Source organism: Anser anser (genome assembly GCF_964211835.1).
Source record: "Anser anser genome assembly, chromosome: 3".
In the NCBI taxonomy this organism is placed as follows: Eukaryota; Metazoa; Chordata; class Aves; order Anseriformes; family Anatidae; genus Anser; species Anser anser.
The window spans coordinates 105711191-105731027 of record NC_139722.1 but is presented as its reverse complement, the minus strand read 5'-3'; the positions used below and the strand labels follow the sequence as shown (position 1 = coordinate 105731027).

General features: G+C 37.1%; 1 protein-coding gene across 2 annotated transcripts in view; it reads right to left on the bottom strand.

The window, feature by feature from the left end:
- PPP1R21 (protein phosphatase 1 regulatory subunit 21) overlaps positions 1-19822 on the bottom strand; it is a 30059-nt gene extending 10237 nt beyond the window's left edge. Inside the window, exons 1-15 of one of the 2 annotated variants that reach the window (XM_083828196.1) lie at positions 19668-19821; positions 17347-17415; positions 16833-16979; positions 15636-15737; positions 14796-14960; positions 14637-14695; positions 12140-12234; positions 10051-10103; positions 7768-7917; positions 4636-4737; positions 4472-4560; positions 3639-3775; positions 2981-3073; positions 1271-1398; positions 771-923 (exon numbers count right to left, since the gene is read on the bottom strand). In XM_083828196.1, the coding sequence (XP_083684322.1) occupies positions 771-923; positions 1271-1398; positions 2981-3073; positions 3639-3775; positions 4472-4560; positions 4636-4737; positions 7768-7917; positions 10051-10103; positions 12140-12234; positions 14637-14695; positions 14796-14960; positions 15636-15737; positions 16833-16979; positions 17347-17415; positions 19668-19724 (1599 nt within the window). In that variant the 5' untranslated portion in view covers positions 19725-19821. Of the gene's footprint in view, positions 1-770; positions 924-1270; positions 1399-2980; positions 3074-3638; positions 3776-4471; positions 4738-7767; positions 7918-10050; positions 10104-12139; positions 12235-14636; positions 14696-14795; positions 14961-15635; positions 15738-16832; positions 16980-17346; positions 17416-19667 lie in introns of both variants that reach the window. The other variant, XM_083828195.1, reaches the window with a different exon arrangement.
- Positions 19823-19837: the final 15 nt, after the last annotated feature.

The following is a 19837-nucleotide window of genomic DNA, read 5'->3' as shown; positions in this document are numbered from 1 at the left end:
ATCAGAGTAAGTATTCTACATTTATTTTCTTATTGCCCTTCTTACTTTACTAGAAGGAAGAAAAGTATTTTCTAAATATTTATACCAGACAGTAGAAACAATGGTTCAATGGTTCAAACTCAAAGAAAACTATTGCCTTCCCTCCCCAAAAATGCATACAAAGTTCTCTGAGCACCTTTTACTTGTGTGCTACTTGGTGATCAAATGTATCTGAGGTCCACTTAGGTATCACAACATAAGGATTCTCAATAAATCACGTCACCGTGAAGTATGTCGTAACTTATTTTTTAACTATAATGGGAACAGCAGGGAGATCTGGTGGTATTCAGTCTTTTGGTTCAGGGTATTTTCTCTATACCTACTTTTCAGCTGTTTTTTGGTTTTGTTTGTTTTTGTTGTTTTCCTTCTTTTGATCTCCCACTGTCTTCCAGTGAATACAAGCATAAAAATGATGTCACTCACTCCATATTCTTGGTGAATATGGGAGGAAGTTTAAATAAGTAGTTATCAGTCTCAGAGTCTTAGTGCAGATACTACTTTTGGAACTGGTTAACAACAGAATCAACACATACTGTCAATTTTGAGAGCAACTATGATCGAATCACTTCAATAGTATTACTGCTGTATCGATCCCATTGTCCTCAGCCAAAAACTCTCCTTGAGAAAAATCCATTCCAAATTCTGGAAACCAATGGTCTGTATTCTCTTTGACATAACTGAATAGCAACTAAATTATGCTTTCTCTGTGCAAGCATGCTAACTGAACAAACCTTCTTCAAAGACTTCATGTAAGCAACTGCCTTTTTCTTGTACTGCAGCATACACTCAGCTGAAAGAGGGCTGATGAACTCTGTTCCTCCTTTTGGGCCATAGCTTAACGAAGCAGTGAAATGATCCAAGTTGTTGCTGAAGAACGAGGCAATCTAGACATAAAGAGAAGTCACTTTTTGAATTAAGTTGAACAGAATGACTTAGAGAAATAACTCATTCAAGAGAAAGACGAGCATTTAGTGAAACTGAACTTCACAAGAAGATATTTAAAGAAGCTACAGGCTCTTCCACATAGCTTGGACCTTACTAACCATCCTCGTTACAATATCTACTCTTATTACACAGTTTCTAAACATATCTCCTGAAAGTACCTTTCATTAAGCCTGTACCATATAGTTAATAGTATCAGAGGTACACCTAGATTTCTCAAATAAAATTTTTATTTTATTAAAAAAACGCTCAAGTTACAGCATTATATTAAGACAAAAGTTTCCATTACCTTGCCCATTCCATTTGTTAAAGACACAACAGAGGACAAAATACAGTCATTTGTAGTTATGAGTTTCTGTGTGACAGTTGGAATGTCTTGTTCTAATGTAGCTTTCTGACTGTAGTGCTTGGAAATATCTAGAAAAAGAAAAACACTTATGTCAATTATGTTTTTGTCTATTCAAGCAACCATCTCCAAATACAGCTAATGACCTTGGGTTTTGAACAATTTTCCCCTCTTTAAGTGAGTTGTACAAGTGTTTAGTCTGGATGCTTCTAGTTTTTCAGTAGACTGCCTTACACAACTGTTTAAGATCAGAGGGAACAGTTACTACGTCTGTTACAGAAGGCAGAATAAAGGGGTATATTTGTGTTCTGCATCCCCAAAATCATAGCTATACAGAGGAGCCAAACTCCCACTGAACCTAGCATTTGATTTCCAAAGCGTACTTCCCACTTCCACATATTTACATCAGGACATTAAAGATATAATTACTAATAATGCTCAGTATCTGAGTCTTAAGCTTACATGACTTAGAAGGGTAAGGTATTTTAATTCTGTCAGAGCAAACCTAAAAGTCGATTAAAAATTCAGAATATCTCTTCCTATAATCTGAAGTTCTTTCAGGTAAAATTAACAGAAGAGTCTTCTGAGAAAAACAAAAACAAATCCACTACACACATTTTTTTGAAAGTAATTTACACAGAAATATTAGCTTCCATATGCTAATAAATTTCAACAGTATCAACATAAAAAACTCAAGTATTTATCATGTAAAACAGACATTCTCAATCATGGTGTAGTTAAAATGAACAAGCATTTCACAAGTAAACATTTCACAGCTATTTTACAATCAAGTGCTTTTGCTACAAAAGGGAGAAATCCCAGGTCATCAGCACCAGAAATTTTAACTTGAGGCAAGTTTAAGCAATTGGAGAACTGTTTGAGTTATAAAGGGAGGGTAAAGAGAAACTACAAATCAAGAATTCTCGAGTATGTGAGCATGAGATATTACACATATCTCTACTGCTAACTAGTGAGTTCTGAAAACTTTCTTCAGTACTTTTTCTGTCTTCTTTATTTTTATTAAGTTGTATTGAGATTACATTACAGCAACTATACCTAGAGTATGTATCAAAAAAACTTATCTGTGCTACAATACTCTCTGGCATAGTAGTACCTCATGTTGTTTGAGGTCTCTACAAGTCTCAAGTCTACAAGTCTCTAATATCATCAATTTTTTAAAACAGGACCCTGTAAAATGGGTCAGTGCAATTGACATTACTGCTAACTGACTGAACAAAAACATACATTTTGTTTAAAATAAGACCTTAATGTTTATACAGCTGACTGGTATCAAAACAATTCAACTATACTAATTACTCTCCCTACAAACAGCTACGTAGTACAGAAGCTATTGGATATATGGATTTGTATGGACTAAACATATGGTTAATTCTCAGGGAGTTTTAAAACAAACAGCACTCCACTAAAAATCCAGCAACCGAGAAGCACTCCACTAAAAATCCAGCATATCCACAACCTGTTGATAAAAGAAAAGCCATTTACAAGCAGGAAGTTCTGCTTTAATTTTGAAACTGTCTTCTTCATAAACTTTGGTTATATAGTCATGTTAAAAAAAAAAGTAATCAACATAAAAATTGTAAGGAATCAACAAAGAAACAAAGCTGAAAACAACCACTACTTCTGCAGTCTCACCTTTTAAAATGTCATGAGATCCACGAAGACTTGCTGCAATGCTTGTAAACACCGAGTTGTAATTTGTTCGAAGTAGTCCTTCTGGTTTTGTGCCTAAAGTACCACGTCAAAAGGGAAAAAACCTTAGCATTCAGTCACCAATGAAAAAAATATCTTTGAAAGTCACTTAACTTTCACCTACTGAAAATATATTTGAATTATCTCTTCCTTTAATATTAAACATATACATACACTATATAAAATGCAGGTTATTAACAAATTCATGATTAAGAGACAACAAATGACCTAGTGTCAATAGTATGATAAAAAACCTACAATCATTTCTTCTCCTCTACAGTGAACTGCAACTAAAATGCGGTACATGGGATTATAGTGTAATTTTAAGGCCTGCACTGTGTCCATGTCTATCCAGATGGAAGAGTGCTGAGCATTAAAGAAATAACCTACAGCACACACTCCCAGCCAGGATAAAAGAGGATCCAATATGACACAGCATTCTGCAGAACTCATTTGCCCCATAGTTTAGACTGCACCTAAAGAGTAGCCACAATCTTGTTCTTCCTGTATCTAGGAAGTGTTTGTTTATTTAAAAAACTGGCCCAAAAGGAATACTAGTACATCCCAGCCTCAATGCAAGTGAGCCAAAACTGGCACTTACTTGGTAAAGCAAGAAGACTAATATATGTGTGTAGCTTCTCAAAGACCGCAGTCAACCTTTTCATGTCTCTGTGTAGTTCCATATTTCTAGCTCTTAAAGCAGCTGTGCAAAGAGAAGACTCACACTCTTCTTCCAAACTAGGAATATATGATTTAAAAAAAAAAAAACAAACACAAATGAGTAAGTATCTTTAAAAAAGATCGATATTTTTGGGGGTAGATAGCTAGTACTCTCTACATCCCCAATCCAAAGCAACAATAAACTGGGAATTTATTTTAGAAAGGTTAACTTACCAGAGTAACTTAGCAAAGGTACAAAGAAAGCATAAAAAGCTTTTCCTTCTTCCTTAACCCAAACCTATTTTGTAAGTATTCCTTTACACTGATAATTCACCTTCCTTTTCAACAACTCATGAACAAATACTTTCACTGCAGAAGGAATGTACATCTGACCAAGTTTTACTAAATTGCTATAATTGCTGCATGACAAATAATTTCTTGAGCCTGTCCAAAGATTAACAGTTTAAGTGTGTAACATTTGAATAGTATCAGCGCTACTGAACAACATGATTAAGGAACATTAAAAGTCTGTGCAGCTTGTATTAGAGCTTCATCTTTGAGGGGATAAAAATTTTAAGGTATATGGTTTTAGATCTAATGCACAGATGAAAAAAAGCATAATCTAAAGGCTCAAAAAACAGCAGGCAAAGAAAAAAGTTCTGCTTTTAAATCCAAGGTGCATTAAGGACTGACTTAATACTGAGTTGTAGATGTTGCCAATGCTGCAAATCTGACATAGTGACCCTTTATTTTGATCTATTAAATCAAAAGTACCTTTTTAACTGATAAGGAAGAATCTTTCTTAAAAAGCATAAGTATGAAGCTAAATGTTCTGAGAAGGCCTTCAATTTCACAGCTGTTTCCTGGAAAGAAAGATAACAAATAGGTATTTTTGCTCTGTAAAGATCTTTTTCAATGATGAAAATCATAAATCTTACCAGGACTGTCACAGTATCTTCAGTAATACTCTCAAACAAGTGAAGCATTCCTTCCTCCAGAGGGCGAACATACAAAGCATTTTCATGAAGATACTGTGAGAACTAAGCACAGAGAGATTTTAAAATGGTGCTTGGTGAAGGCTCTCAAACTATGTTAAGATAACAATTTACACTTTTTATAAAGTACCTGTAACTTGAAACGATCCCCAAAACATCATTAACAAAACAGTCAAGTGTACAGCCCCCTCTTCTTACAGGGCACACAAACACATACCTTGAGGGAAAGTGAGAAATAGTGAAAACTATAATGGAAATCAAGGACTTTGCCACAGTACCCTGTATCTCCCTTTAACTGCCATGCACAGCACACCAAACTCCTGCTTTTTTGGCTATAAACACTTTCATTATTTGTTCAATTACATCAAATTAAGGCTAGATCCATGCACCCATTAAGCCACCAAAACAAACTGTCCTACCTTCCTCCCAGCTGTTCATCTGTCAGCCCTCATCCTGTGCACAAGCATTTACTTGAACATGCTGTGCAAAGTATTGAAGAACTAAACTGAGTTAAAACCGACAGCAAGAGAAATATATTTTAATTGTTATCTGTTCACAGTCCAGTTTGACACATGGGGAAAAGTATATTTCTGTCAATACAAAGTATGGAGGATGGAGGAGTAACTAAGCAAAGGGAGAACTGCTTTCAGGAACTATGTCAGGTTAGAGCAGTTTTGAAACATGGGTGTCAAAGAACTGCCTGACTTTCCTAAAAATTACTTATATTAATTTAATGGATAATTTCTGCTTCAAAAAAAAAAAAGCCTGGAAACAAAGGCATTTACTCTTAAACTCTTCAAAATGAACACTGGTGGTACTGTTAACATTTATAAATGTGACTATAAACACCACAGAATTACAAAAACTTTTTCCACAGATTGACATAGGCAATCAAAAAGTGATACTTTTTTTTTAAATTTATCCCACAAAAGATACCTTCACCTTTGATTATTTATACTACAGTAGTAGCTAAAGATCCCAGGCAAGTAGGGTACAAGAAACTTTAGTAAATTATATATTTTTTTTGCTATTATTATGCTGCAGTAACACAGTGTTAACAAGAAGAGAGATGCGAAGCTCTCATTCATACATGCATATGTCTGGATGGGATTAAGGAGAATTCCTAAATCTAAGGAGGAAGAGCCACATGCAGAATGCGCCTGCCTTGTTGCAAGAGAGAGGACTGGAGTTATCTGGCATGATGCTGAAGCCCCAGTAGAACCCAGCAATCCAATACTTAAAGAGAAAACAAATACTTGAACCTGGAAGAGAATTGTCCACATCTACTTTGAGTGTTTGGTGTGGAAAAGAGCTTGAAAGCGCCAGACAAGACCTGGAGTTGGGGAAAAATAAATCAGCACAAGTGTGCTAAGCCACTACATGACACTTGTCTCATTTTCTCTACTGCATTACGGGGAGGTTTTTGAAACACTCAGTGGAGGAGCTAAGATCACACTGAGGATTATCTGCCAAACAGATAAGTTAATCGATGATATAGGACCAAGAGCAGCTTCAAGAAGTGCAAAAAAGACATTTTGCTGCTGGAAAAAAATCACAGCAAAAGCTGTAAGGTAGAATGCACTGAAACATTTAGGTTATAAATATACAGGAACAGAGGCAGGCTTCAAGAAAACAATTATGACGACAAACAAAGCCTGAGCTGAATCCATCATCAGAAAAGGAGAATCAAATTACAGTTCTGATTAAGTTGCATGTTTCAGCTGTGTGAAAGCACTTTGCTGAAAAACAAAGAACTGTTAGTTAGGACATTAAGAAAAAACATGCATGAGAAGTGATGTCTATGAAACCTGATTTTATTTGCCTACTGTAAACTGCAATAGTGTTTATAGAATCCAATCACTGTTAGGCCAAAGACAGTTCCTGCCCCAGAAAACTTGGAAGATAACAAAACTACATGGCCTTCACAAGAAGGATATGCCGTTTTGAGTGTTGCTAGTGGCAGGAGCAAGAAAATACTGTTTTCAAACCAAGAGCTATGCTGAAACTCTGAAAAACTTCATTCTTGATTTAAATATGTGAAAGAACTGAGAAGGTAAATGTAACAGGATTTCTCCAGAAGAACACCCACATAAGCATATTTGTTGCCTCCAAAGAGGCTGAAGGATGTCCTCCCAAGAACAGGAAAGTTTTATGACAGTTAACATTGCTTATATAGGTACTACGCAGCCATTCAATGAACGGAAGGTCACATCCATCTCTAAATTAAGTCTGAGCCATGCAAACCAGTAAATTGAGATTTTCATCTGAACCACAAAATGCTAGGTCATCTAGCTACCAACTTTAAAGCACGTTTGTCCACTGACACTGTAAAGTCAACAAGTCAGACGTTAAAGCAATTTTTATTCCATAGCGCCCACATATGAACTCCCTGCACAAACACTTGTGCGCAGTATTATCTTCTATGTTTCATGGCATAGAAGATAAAATTCAAAAGGTGCAACTTGAGAACTCTGAATGACACCCTAAAGGAAAAATAAAAATAAAAGAATCTTCCCATGGAGTTGCATAAGAGGAGCCAGGTCACGTTTCTCAATAATTTCAACATGCTTTTCATCAGACGTCAAGCTTCAGAACACTTACAGGAGGGGTCTTTACATAAATAGCCCAAAATCAGATTATAAAGTTGATATTTGACAAGCAGAGTCCAAGTTCTCACCTCTGTAAACCTAATTTACATCCAGTTTATTTCATATTATAGTTACACACTTCAAACACAAGACCTTCTGTCTTCTTATCTCCCATGCTACACAGTGCATTTTTACATTAACTAATGAATACGCTTTAATTTGGCATTTAAAAAGCAAAACTTTGATTTGCCTATCATACTTCTCTTTTAACAAAGGCACAGGGGAAAATGATTCTCTGCAACTCGCCCTTTCCCCATATTCCGACAATTCACCCAACAGAAAAGACCTCTCATGCAGGAAAAGCTACCTGTCAGAAACACATTTACTGCATTCAGTAAAGGAGGTAGAAGTTTCCACGACTAAGATTATTCACTCAGTAAAGTCTACGTAACTGAATATACTTACAGCTGAAATCAGTAAGCTTTACCTTCTGATTTAATGGTGATATAGTGTCTGTTGCAGAATCAATGGGAAAGATCTGGACCTTCTGCTCAGTGTATGTATGAAAGTTCAAAAGAGCTGTTACAAGCTCTTGAACAAAAGACAGTGCCTGGCCAGCAAGGTCTCGCAGCTTGAGCTGTAAAGACAAGTTATAGAAGTGATTGCATTTGACATGTACCTATTTAAATGTGAAAAATATTAGGTGCTTAGACACAAGAAAAAAATGCTGACTTCTTTCCTGCCACTAGTTCAGCATAAGACACATAACAGCAATTATCCACTTATAAACTTTAAAAATGAATTTATAAACTACAATTCCATTCCAAAACGTGTGTTTTTGTTCATTGAAGTGTTTGTATTCCATACAACAGATGATGCTTGCTTTTGCTGTATTTCTCAAACTATAGGCCACAAGAACACTTAAGAGGTTGTTACAACTACACAAGCAATCTTTGAAACAAATACTTCAAGATCAATAGACTGATAGCTGACCACAGCTCAGTTCTTTCACCGTTATGAAAGCAAGGAATTTGTGATAACTATCTGGAAGGAAACTTAAGTACTAAAGAAAACAAGTATTTTATTCTGGGGGCTCTCCAAGAATAAAAGGTGTCTGCTTCTCTAATCAGCAATGCAGTTCTCCCACCTGTACAGAACTGAGCTGCTGCTTGCATGAGGGTGTTCTTTAGCTTCAGTGCAATTGGAAGATATCCGAGAAACAAATCAAAAATGGGGCATTTTGAAAATGCAAAGGCAATGGACAAGAAAACCTTATTCTGTTGTGAATATGGAGTACAGAATAAGGGTAAAGTGACATTTCAGCCAAGAATGAGTTATCCTTCAGAGACGTATTGGTAATAGTTCAAGTGTCAAATGAAGTGAATCTCAATTGTGGATCAGGGATAGCTGCAAATAATTAATAGTCATTATACTCAGTTTGTGTATCTTAATTATCTATGCAAGAAAGGAAAACAGACAATACTACTGTTTTGCTGTCCTTTACGTTGCAGCCTGTGTTAATACAGTAGCATTTTGCCTCCACTGGCAGAGCCAGTCATAAAAATCTGTCCTGGAACATTTTCAAGACTGCAGATGTTGAAGCATGAAGCTGGCTGACAGAGTGCTACCAGGCAACAGTAAAGGGATAAACTCTGCATGAAGTTATTCAGATTTTTTTTTCCTAGTACTCAGCAACAGGCCAAATTAAGACTATTTCCATCACAAAATTGGACACTAGGTCACCAACTCTCACAACAGACATAAGGAACAAGGTCTCCTATAGACATACTTATGAAGAAAAGAGAAAGCAGCTATTTGAAACTTTTCTAGTGACATCCGAATGCACTACCTTGAAGGTTCTAGATATATCATACAAGCAAAGCGAAAATACTGTGCACTGAGGCACATATCCTCACTAATAGCACAGCAGAAAAATACTGACTGCACCAAGGTATGTGATTTACTCCAGTAAAAATCCCAATACTCTTAGATATTCACAGAAAACTAGTTTTCACTTTTTAATACTAAGTTGCATTCCCAAGGAAGTTGATGAAGTTACAGTAATGAACTGAAACTCTGTATTTCAAGTTTAGTAGTATTTAAATTAATAAGGGTAATTGGGCTGTGTTTTGGTCAGAAATATCCCATAAAATGGGAGTGAACTGAAGCTCTCAGAATTACAACATTTATTCCTTCAAAAGATTACAACGTATGACAAATAATATTAATATATTATCTAGTATACACCAACTTACAAATGAAAACATTTTTCAGAGCTCGTGATGTGACCAAAGAAGCTGAATTTGAGGGAAACTAAAGATATCAAAGCTACCTTTTTTCCAAAAAAGATTAAGTCCTCTAAACTAAGGTAGATTTAACTTTAAAAATGAAATGTTCAGGTTCTAACTTACTGCAGGTTGACATAGTAAAACAGTATTTCAAGTATTTAGCTTTAATAAGAGCTATATAGGCATTTTTGCCATTCTTTCTATAAAGATGTCACTTTATTAATACTTAACAACAATCACCAACCGGGAGTCAATGGACTGGCTCTAGGTCAGAGTGAGATAAGCAGATGACTTATTGCATATAAGAGTACAGACTGTCTTTAAGGAGTGCAGAGGCTTTGCGGACAGAAATTTTCTTGAAGTACCACAATAATAAGAAAGATAGTCTATCTTCTGCCATTTTAGGTTGCTGAAACAATTGTTTTCATTCAGTATCTGTGTAGAAAGTTACTTCTTTACATACAAAGTCAAAAAATACTTACCTGATATCTTCTGTTGTGTAATGGTATGTTCAGAGCATTATACCGATTTGATCCTACAGAACAAAAATTGAGATGCATATGTATTAAATCACGTTTTATTTTTAAAAAACTTAATGATATACAGTGATTTAAATAAACTCACTGCAATAATAGTACAGTTTATGTAAGTAATAACTAAAAACATCAGAACAATGGACGTAATGAGGTTGGACTAGCCATCCTCAGTTAAGAACCATTACTATGACTAAACAGGAAGTCTTCCTATACTTGCCTCAGATTATAAATCTAGTTTAACTATCTGAACACCCTAAATTTGATAGCAAACAGTAGAATCTTCTTGCCCAGAAGAACAATATTCTTCACTACACAAGAGTGAAGTCTTTAAAAAAAATCCTTATAGAATCCAAGACTAATTTGAAATTTCAGTTACATCCCAGCAACTGTCAACAAGATCAATGTATTATTTCTTTAAAGAGCTCCTCTATGTACACAATTTGTTGATTGTTCAGAATAAGTTCTACTCCCCATATATTTCAGCATTTGTTTCAGTTACAGAGCACTTGGGATGATTATTCAGATAAAAATTGGAACACTTTTTTTTTTCCCAAAGAGGCAGATGTACATTTGTACCCAGAGAACAGCTTACAAAGTCTTAAGTATTTAAAAAGGAACATGTCCATGTCCAATTAAGTGCAATAAGCACCACTATCTAAGCTGTCATAAAAAGTTCAACTTCTTACTCTTTAAAAATCACCATTTGAAATTACTGAATGCTACTACCTGTAAGGAAGGGATTAAGAAAGTTCGTCTTTATCTTCTTGTTCTTGAAATCACACTTGATAATCAAGTAATCTGTTGCTGAAACTGAAGCCAGCTACTAGTTACATTTAAAACCAACTACAGAGCCAATAGCAAGATATTTGGAATCCATAGTAGACAATCATTTCCTGACTTTCTCTCACTATTCTGTCATTAAAGAGCTTTCCACTTCCGCACTGTTTTCTACACAAGCAAAAGTGTACTATGTGATCATGGCAGCTGAGCGAGCTGAGAAATTACGTACAGAGTTTTCGCTACAAGTATAACCACCTGTAGATGTCAGCCAGAGAAGTATAAGCAAGAAGCAGACAGCAGGCAAAGATCTTTACTTGTAAGAGGCAAGGAGGTAAATAAGGATTATCAACTCAAAGCACCGCTATCTAAACATAATATGCTGTATGAGGGTCAACATCTCCTAAGGAGCTCTGTTTTTTCCAAGCCAAGACTCACTGTACTGCCAACCCAGTGGAGAACCTGGATGGCTCACCCCTGTAGCAACCAGCCAGATCAGCTTTTACAGAACGTAAGGCTGTCCAAAACATCAAGATTACTGCTAGAATAGTACACACTCCCTACCCAAGTGCAACCTCACATTGAGTCTATTCAAAAACAGCACTGATTTTGCATATACGGACTGATTCTGGTACCAAAGCACTCCTTCAGGTTAAAGTCCCTGTCCCAAAATCAAAGTACTTTCTTTTATGAAAAGATTACGTCCAAGATAAAACAATAAGTAAGTTGTAGTCTAGGTGTTCTTTGACCAGAGATGCGACATACTGACAGGCTTTCCACTAAGTACACAACATTATTTATGCAGTGCCTCATTGAGTCAGTATTACTGCAGCCACTAGTTTATTCCCAACTTACTGTAACTCTTAAATTTACCCCGACAAAAATATCATTCTTTGAGATGAGTACCTAAAGGCAGCTTTGTGGAGAAACTGGTAAGTTGACAGTGTTTCCTCATCTTTCACAATATTCTGTCAACACTAAGTAAGACAAGTGTTATGTTACTCAAAGGCTTTTTAAAGTTTTTATTTTCGCTTTACATAAAATATCAAATTTTAAGTATATATATTTAAGATCACTAAACAAAAGATGACTAGCAACATGAATATATATTACATTTAGCTCAAGGTATCTGCTTAGATGTCCAAAATTTCTTACATCTAATGCATTTTAATTCTTAAAGAGTATTTCCTCCACATGGGTACCTAAAATTATAAAATTAAACAAGAGGACTAAAAAATCCAGACAAGGCAATACGTACTTGTGTCATTAAAAGGTACTTTTTCACTGATTATGCATAGAGATTCTTCCAGTCTACTGCCCAAAGCTGCTTGAAGATTCTTTAACTGTTGCTGACTAAATAAACAAAAAAGCACACACATTCAATGTAAACCTTTAAAATTTGATCTGTATCACCACCACCTTAGCTAACCCTAAGCAACCCTTGGGTGTACAGGTATCTGTCTTTCTAGATGTTAGGATGACTCCTATCTTGTCTTCTTTCTCCTGTGTCATATTTAGACTACAACAATGTATTTTAGTCACTAACAAATGCATTGAAAGATGCAAGAAAATGTTGTAAATCTTAAGTTCCATTCTCAATTAGCTCAAACTCAAACTGGGTTCCAAACTCAATTTTCTTTATAATCTTTACATTATTTTCCAGGTCCACATTTATTGCGTAAGCTATAAGAAAAGTATTCTTTTCTGCTGCAACTTGAATGGGAATGCAAGAGGGCCTTTATGTTAGTTACTTTATACCTGATATGGTATTTCATACCAAGTTGCTGATAATTCACTAAGTTGTCGCATCATAATTAGAAACATCTCAAAAGCCAAAGTTCTGTATTTAAGCATTGTTGTGATACAACCTGTTCACACAGGGTTTGGCAGTTGTTTCTGATGCATTCTTAAGTTATTTTTACTTAGATGTGCTTCACTTACATCTGATTGCATACATAGATGTGAATCTGAATTATTACTGTTTATCTGTATATTAAAGGTAGTAGTAGTAAAATATTCCAGCACATTTTTTTAAAATTTATACTGCATATTGATTTTCAGACTAAATTCCACACCTTACCCAACTGCGGCCCTCAAAATCTTCACTGTTTTGTTTTAGTTTGACATCTATTACTCCTGCACACATACTGGAGGGTGGGAGGAAAGTGTCAAAGTGATAGCTCTTTATTTTTTCCTCTTAAAAAAAGCATTCAAATACATGGAATTTAATCAGGACTGACAGGGAAGAAGTATCCAAATAGACAAGTATGATATTGAGAAACTGCCCAATAAGTAGCTCACACACACGAACGAAGATTTTTCTTCAAGAGCAGCCCCAAAATCGCATAGAAACTGTACAGCATAAACTGCAGTGGAATAGGGCATGACAGAAAAACTCAGATAAGATGCAGTACATATTTTTCCCTTTTGTACTATAAAGGAATGGATAGTAAGTAATTTGATATATTTTGTTTTACATTCTATCCTTTAAATTTTCAAGGCATACATGCTGTCAAGTGTTGTATGCCCTTCAGAGAATCATTCAGGTTGGAAAAGACAGCTAAGAACATCTAGTCCAACCCTTGCTTTCTAGAATAAAGCTTGGATTTAAAAGGCAAATGGATCCCTTCTGCCAAAAAGCTTGGGAAAACAGAAGAACAGTACCTTCATAAAGACATCTTCTGTCTAGTGTTCATTATATCTTAATTTTAAACATCAAAAATCAATAAGTATCAGGCTTTGTTTTTAAAAAGCCTCCCTTCTTAAATGGTAAGGACAATTTCTTACGACAGTAATATTGCAGTCATCGTAAAAAATGACAGATGTGCTTTAAATTAAATAGCAGCAGATTAAGACTACATATTCTTAAACGCCACAAAAAAGCAAGTAACAGCAAAACATAGCTTTCACCCTCTTTTACAAGTCACATTCTCAGTGAAACTCTGATCTTCATTAGAGTTGAGTTAATGAATAAGTATTTTTCAAGATTACCATTTGAAAGAAGGAATTTTTCATCTGACCGTTTACTGTGCACTTATCCTTTACATCAAAGATCCATACTGCAAATTTTAAAAAAATGCACCTTAATAAAGAACTTCAGAGAAGTACACCTTAACCTGATTTGGCCCGCGGTCCTCAGCTTCTTCAGTTTTCTACAACTTGTCTTGAAAACAATGAAAGCATTCCAAAACTAACAATAGAATCCTTGAGCAAAAAACTTCAAATATTCTAGCTGAGTGTTTTACCTGCAAATACCAATAGCAAAAGCTATTGCTCAAAAGGCACTGGGGGGTGGGAAGAGAGAGAGGATTCTTGAAACTCTTCAGCTGGTTGTCTTGGCGTAACTTCACCAAGTCCCATCCCATCTGCTCCCTGCCTTCCCCCCCATCCGACCCCCCCACTGACATTTTTGCAAACTCCTATCTCTGTTTCATAGAAGTTCAGTGATTTCTTTACATTTTATAATGTTCCATGACAAAGAAATTTTTCAAATCATTCATCAGCTTCGCAGCTACCTAAAATAGCCTGGCAGATAGAACTGCTCTTAGTAAGAGCTGACTCTGGAACTGATTGTCTAGTTACATACTCAGCAGAAGAAAAATGGGTCAGACCTGCATGGTGTTGATGTTAATGTGCTATTGCCCCATATTTTGAGTTTTATCAACTTTTTTTAAAAAACATTATTACTCTTTAAAAGTAATCCAGCAGTCATTTATTTAAAGCAAATTTTCATTATATTAAATTAAAACACTTACCATTCTTCGGTTCGAAGCCTACAGTCCTTAGCTTCTCTTTCTAGTGTCTGAGACTTGATCTTTATGCAAGAAGATAATCTCACAATGTAAATACTGACACAGGAAAACATTTCATTTTAAAACTTTTTAAACTTGTCAAGTAACAGAAAAGCTCCTTACTTCCAATTTGGCTTTATCATTCTGCAGCTTTTCTATAGTATCTGTGTATTTCCTTGTTAAACTGTCCACCACAGCCTGATGCTGGGCAGCATCAGTTTCCAAAACTTCAAGTCTAGTTCTCAGCTCTGCTTCTAAGCGTTTGTGCTGCTCGTCTGCTTCAAAGAACTAAAATAAGAAAAGCGATCTTATATTAAAGTTTCATTTTACTACGGAACCTAGTCCTATGAATTACACTAATGTAATTAGCCACTTCAGGTTCAAAACACATACATACTAATTCTCAGACACGTAGAAACTTTACACTGTTATTTACAGGGAAAAAAGAGATTCAGAAACAAAGTATTTCGTGTTTATTACAGACCTGCAATATCAAATACTTAAAATATTAATGGTGTAATTTGGGGAAATTAAACATGAACCACAAGGCTTTTTGCTGAAGTTTTCTAAACCAAAGTGAAGTACATTCTTGACTTGATTATGGCAATTTGCAGAAAAAAATTTACACTTTAAAGCAAATCATAAACTGTTAGTGAACTAAAAAGCTTCCAACACAGTACCAAGCATGACTACTTTCAGTAGATTAGCTGTCACAAAAAGTTAAAAATTTAAGTGAGAAGAACGTATATAATATAATATATTCAACACACTGTCTTAAGAATCTGAAGTCAGGATACTTTCTCATTTTGCAGGGGAACATACTTGTAAACAACAGTGGCTGATCTAATCTGCTATTTTGTATGTAATTAAACCTCTAAACCCACTAGTATTCAGGTGTATTTTCTTCATCTTTCTCTAACTAGTTTTCTCAAGTAGAAAAAAAGACTAAAAGATTTTACTCACAAGTATATGCAGTCGTTCATTCTCTTCTATCTTCTTCTGAAGATCTTCATTGAAGACACTTTTCTGCTCTTGACTCAACTGAGATGAAGATTCTGCACTTTTCTAAAAAAAAAAAAAGCAGGTATATGCATTATTCCCAAGTATGCGGGGGTATCCTAAAGCACAACCCCAGGTGTATGAAAACACTTCCTGATCACTAATTCCCAGTAGGAGCACATTAATATGTATCTTAAACTGAAATATCTAAAGATACACGTATTGCGCACAGCATTAGCTTAAAAGCAGCACTTTTTCCTTTGCACTGCTGTTATCGTACAGCGGTAGAACACTGATTTAATAAGGGCTAAGGAAGCCTCTACTCAGACTTCACATTCACACACACAAGATGGTTAGTGTGGGCAGGTTCCCATTTGACATTATTTAAATCTTTCATGATTCCAAGCAGTTGGCAATATTAACCCCTACACACAAAGGCATACACAGGTCCTGGAACCAAGTAAAAGGCTCATTGTCCCGCACCAAGTGTCCATGTGTAAGCTGGTATGGTCACACCAGGGATAATCACAAGAAGCATTCTACAGCCTGCCACTGGATAATGCCAGGCAGCACCGGAGAACACAACATCTATGAACTAGAATACCTGAAATACTGTGGTACGTTCCCCTCCTTCTAAAAAGACTGTGATCTGATGCAGATCATCTAGCAGAAACTTAATTTAAGTAGTTCTGTATGTGATTTACTTGGTCTCCCAGTGGCAAGTCTCATAAGTAAGGATGACATTGAATTAGTAGGCCTATGTTCAAAAGAACGTACTCAGTGAGGCCCTAGAGCTAAAACTAAACAGAACATATCTAAAAGGTAATACAAACATCTTAAAGTAATAGAGAGCTACGCATTCTAACAGTTGAACAAGTAAGAAAAGTTGGAGGCAATGGTTTGAAAGCCTACTCAAGCCAGGCTGAGGTCCTTCAAAACTTGGAAATCCATCTAGTGAAGCTGCAAGTTACATAAAATGAAATAAAAGAACAGAATGGCCAAAATGCATTTAGAAGAAAAATCTACTTTTTTTTTAAGTTCTGAAAAAAAACATTAATCTAAAGACTTGATGCAACATAACTGCTGCTAGAAAACAGGATAAAACAGTGACAAGTGAATAACAGACATCTGCTAAGCAAATAGTTTGCCTTTAGCATATACCTTGTTCTTTTTGCCTCTAGCTTCACTTAATGCAAGTTCATCTTGAAGTAACTCCACCCGCTTGGCAAGTTGCTGATTTCGAAAGGTCAAGCTGTCCATTTCTTGTTGCAGTTTTCTCAGTGATTGATCCTTCAACTTCAGTTGCTCCTGAGTGACCATTAAAAAATAGATTTTAAAGCTGTCACACTTACTTTCATACATGGTTTTAATAAAAAGTATCATAAGCACTCATTAAAAAAATTGCTTTCTTCAGTATTTGGACACTGATGAGGCATAAAGAATTTCTTATAAGCTAAAGAAAAAAAAACAGCAGAAGAATTAAGAAGCAACTTTCTACTTTTACAAAGTGAGCACCTACAGAGAACAATCACCACAGTAGCTGCAGAACAGAAATTCTTAACTGAATCAGTTTCCTCCTTCATTCTTTTAATCACAGCACTGAGTTAAAAAACCTTCCGTTTACCTGTTTTGTCACAGCTTAATACATTTGACATGAGCATTTTCTGGGGATTACCTTCAGAGCAGCAGAGTTCGCTTGCTCATCTACAACCCCTTTTTTCAGTACTTGGTTCTGAGCTCGAAGCTGGAAAAAAAAAAGATGCCAGTAACTAAGCAAGACAAAGAAACAACAAAAAGCAATTCACTAGAATGTGCAGAAAACATTGTATACATTCATGACAGCACTAGATGTGCGTTGCTTCTTCAAGAATTCTGTTCAAGCAGGTAGTTATCAGGTTGAAAAAAGTATTAGTTTCATATTCTGAACTGCCAAGAAACAAGACATTATTTAACCAGCTGAACTTCTTGGATCAAGTAAAACTTAATAACTATTTTGAAAATGAACAACTCAAATACAGTTAAGGTTTCAAGAACCGTGAACAATTACGGAAAAGTCGCAACTTCTTGCTCAGATACATTGCTACTTCTGCCTCTTCCCTGTTCTCCCCAGAACTGTTCGTGACTGGTTCTGGAACACAAGCAAAGCTCAGAATGAAGTCAAAATCTGTTTCAATTCAAGAAGAATACCTATTACCAGAAGCAGCAGATAATCCTGACAATAGCTTGACGAAAGCCTCAGGAAAACATCTAAAAAGCATACACGGAAAAGCCCTCTCAGACTTAATTATGAAGTTCACAAACCTGAGCTAAAAATCACTAAGGTGAAAAGTGCCAGTCAGGACACCCATCTGCCAGTCACTTTACAGAGTACCTCTGCAGTACTAAGGCCACCAACAGTCCCATCTTTCCATTTCTTGATGATTGCTTGAGCCCCAGTTTCTGCAGTGGTAGTCTGTATTCATCTGACACATTTGAGTCCAGCTGTTGCAGATACAAATTAAAGGGGCTTGTACAGTCTGGCAGAAAGATAACAAGCAAGATTCAATGTAAAACAGCAACAGCTAACCTTTTCAGTACGATATTTCAATATATTTCAAAAGGTCAAAAGTCAATTGACATCACTAAAGACAGGCTTTTGCCCTGCAGTATTCCCATTGTGCTGCTCAGGCATCACAAAGGCAAGAGAAGAAACTTTCAAGAGCATCACAGATTTCCAAGCACAGGCTGTCCCCAGCAAGAAAAAGCAGCGCAGCAGCTTTCTATTCCTTTTTTTCCACCACAGCTACTAACGCAGGAACATGTCGGGTGCAGTGATAAAACAGTATGAACTAACTCAACTGTGCTGCACCAAGATGTCCAAGCTGAAGCGTGATGCACAAGTTGAAAGAGCTTTTTGAGTCCTGCTTCTTATTAGAGGCGCGTGAAAGACCAAGAAGCCGCAACTCAAAGGGAACAAAAGTTTCTAAAAACACAAACCCTTCTGGACTGCTCTGAACTGAGAAGGAAAGTGATCCTTTGCCAGGTACTTCCCTTGTCGCTTCCTGTATCTATTGAGCGCTCGTCTGCCCCGTTCCCTGGCTTCCACAGCACCATTAGTGAACTGGCAAAGAGCTTGATAGGACCGCTCTCCTTTTCCACCTGCACACAATAACCTGCCAATTCAACAACTGATTATTCGCATGAAAGAGTTAACTGCAAAGGTGATCCCACAATGTCCTGGGGCTGCTCCACAAGAAACAGGATGAGACCAAAAAAATCGTTCCCGTGAGGAACCAACGAAGCATTGCAACTGACAGTTGCAAAATGAAGTTCAGAGAATGCTTTTGCACAACGTGATAATAAAGGAGGATCCGGTAGCTGGAACATTCAGAAGCTATAGTAAAAGGCCCGTGTTTCAAAGTGTCATTCAGGAGTCAAGCAGAAAAGCCCTCAGTTACCTTATCCTGAGCCATAAATTAATGTCCAAGGTACAGAAGGACCAGTGGAGAAAGCAACAAGAGCAGACAAAACCAGTGACAGAAACAACTCTTAAGTTGGGTTTTCTTAACATGTGGAAGTACTTATAAAATATACAGCTGTGAATGCTTTGGATTCCATCTAGTCTTTTATAGCAGCTCCAAGGGGAAGAGTATTTGATGACGCCTCCTTCTGTAACCTAAGGAAAGCTGTCAGACATGGTCAGTATCCCACGCCAAGCTCTCTGATGGTTGGAACACACAAAAACTAAGCGCTGGCTTTCCTTCCCAAGGCGGTAGGCGAACTGTGCCATTCGAGACCTACGGCCCCATCTTCTTTTTAGCGACCAAATACGAACGAGCTCCGGATTAAGCATCTTGCACGTACTAGAAGGAAAAGCGCCGTGCTGCGGGACGGGAGCCTCCGCACCCTGCGGCTGCGACACCGCCTCGCTCCCCCGCCCGCAGCCCCGCGCCCCCCCAGCCCCAGCCCCAGCCGCAGGAACGGGCCCGGCCCCCCGCGAGGCGGCGGCGGCGGCACCTTGGAGTACTCCTGGGCCAGCTTCTGGTACTTCCCCGGCAGCTCCGCCGCCGCCATCGCCCCGCCGCAGGAAGGACGGACGGACGCGCTTCCGGGTTGGGCGCGGTGACGTCAGCACGCCGCCCCCTGGCGGCCGCGCGGGGCGGGGCGGGAGGCGGGGCTTCGGGCGG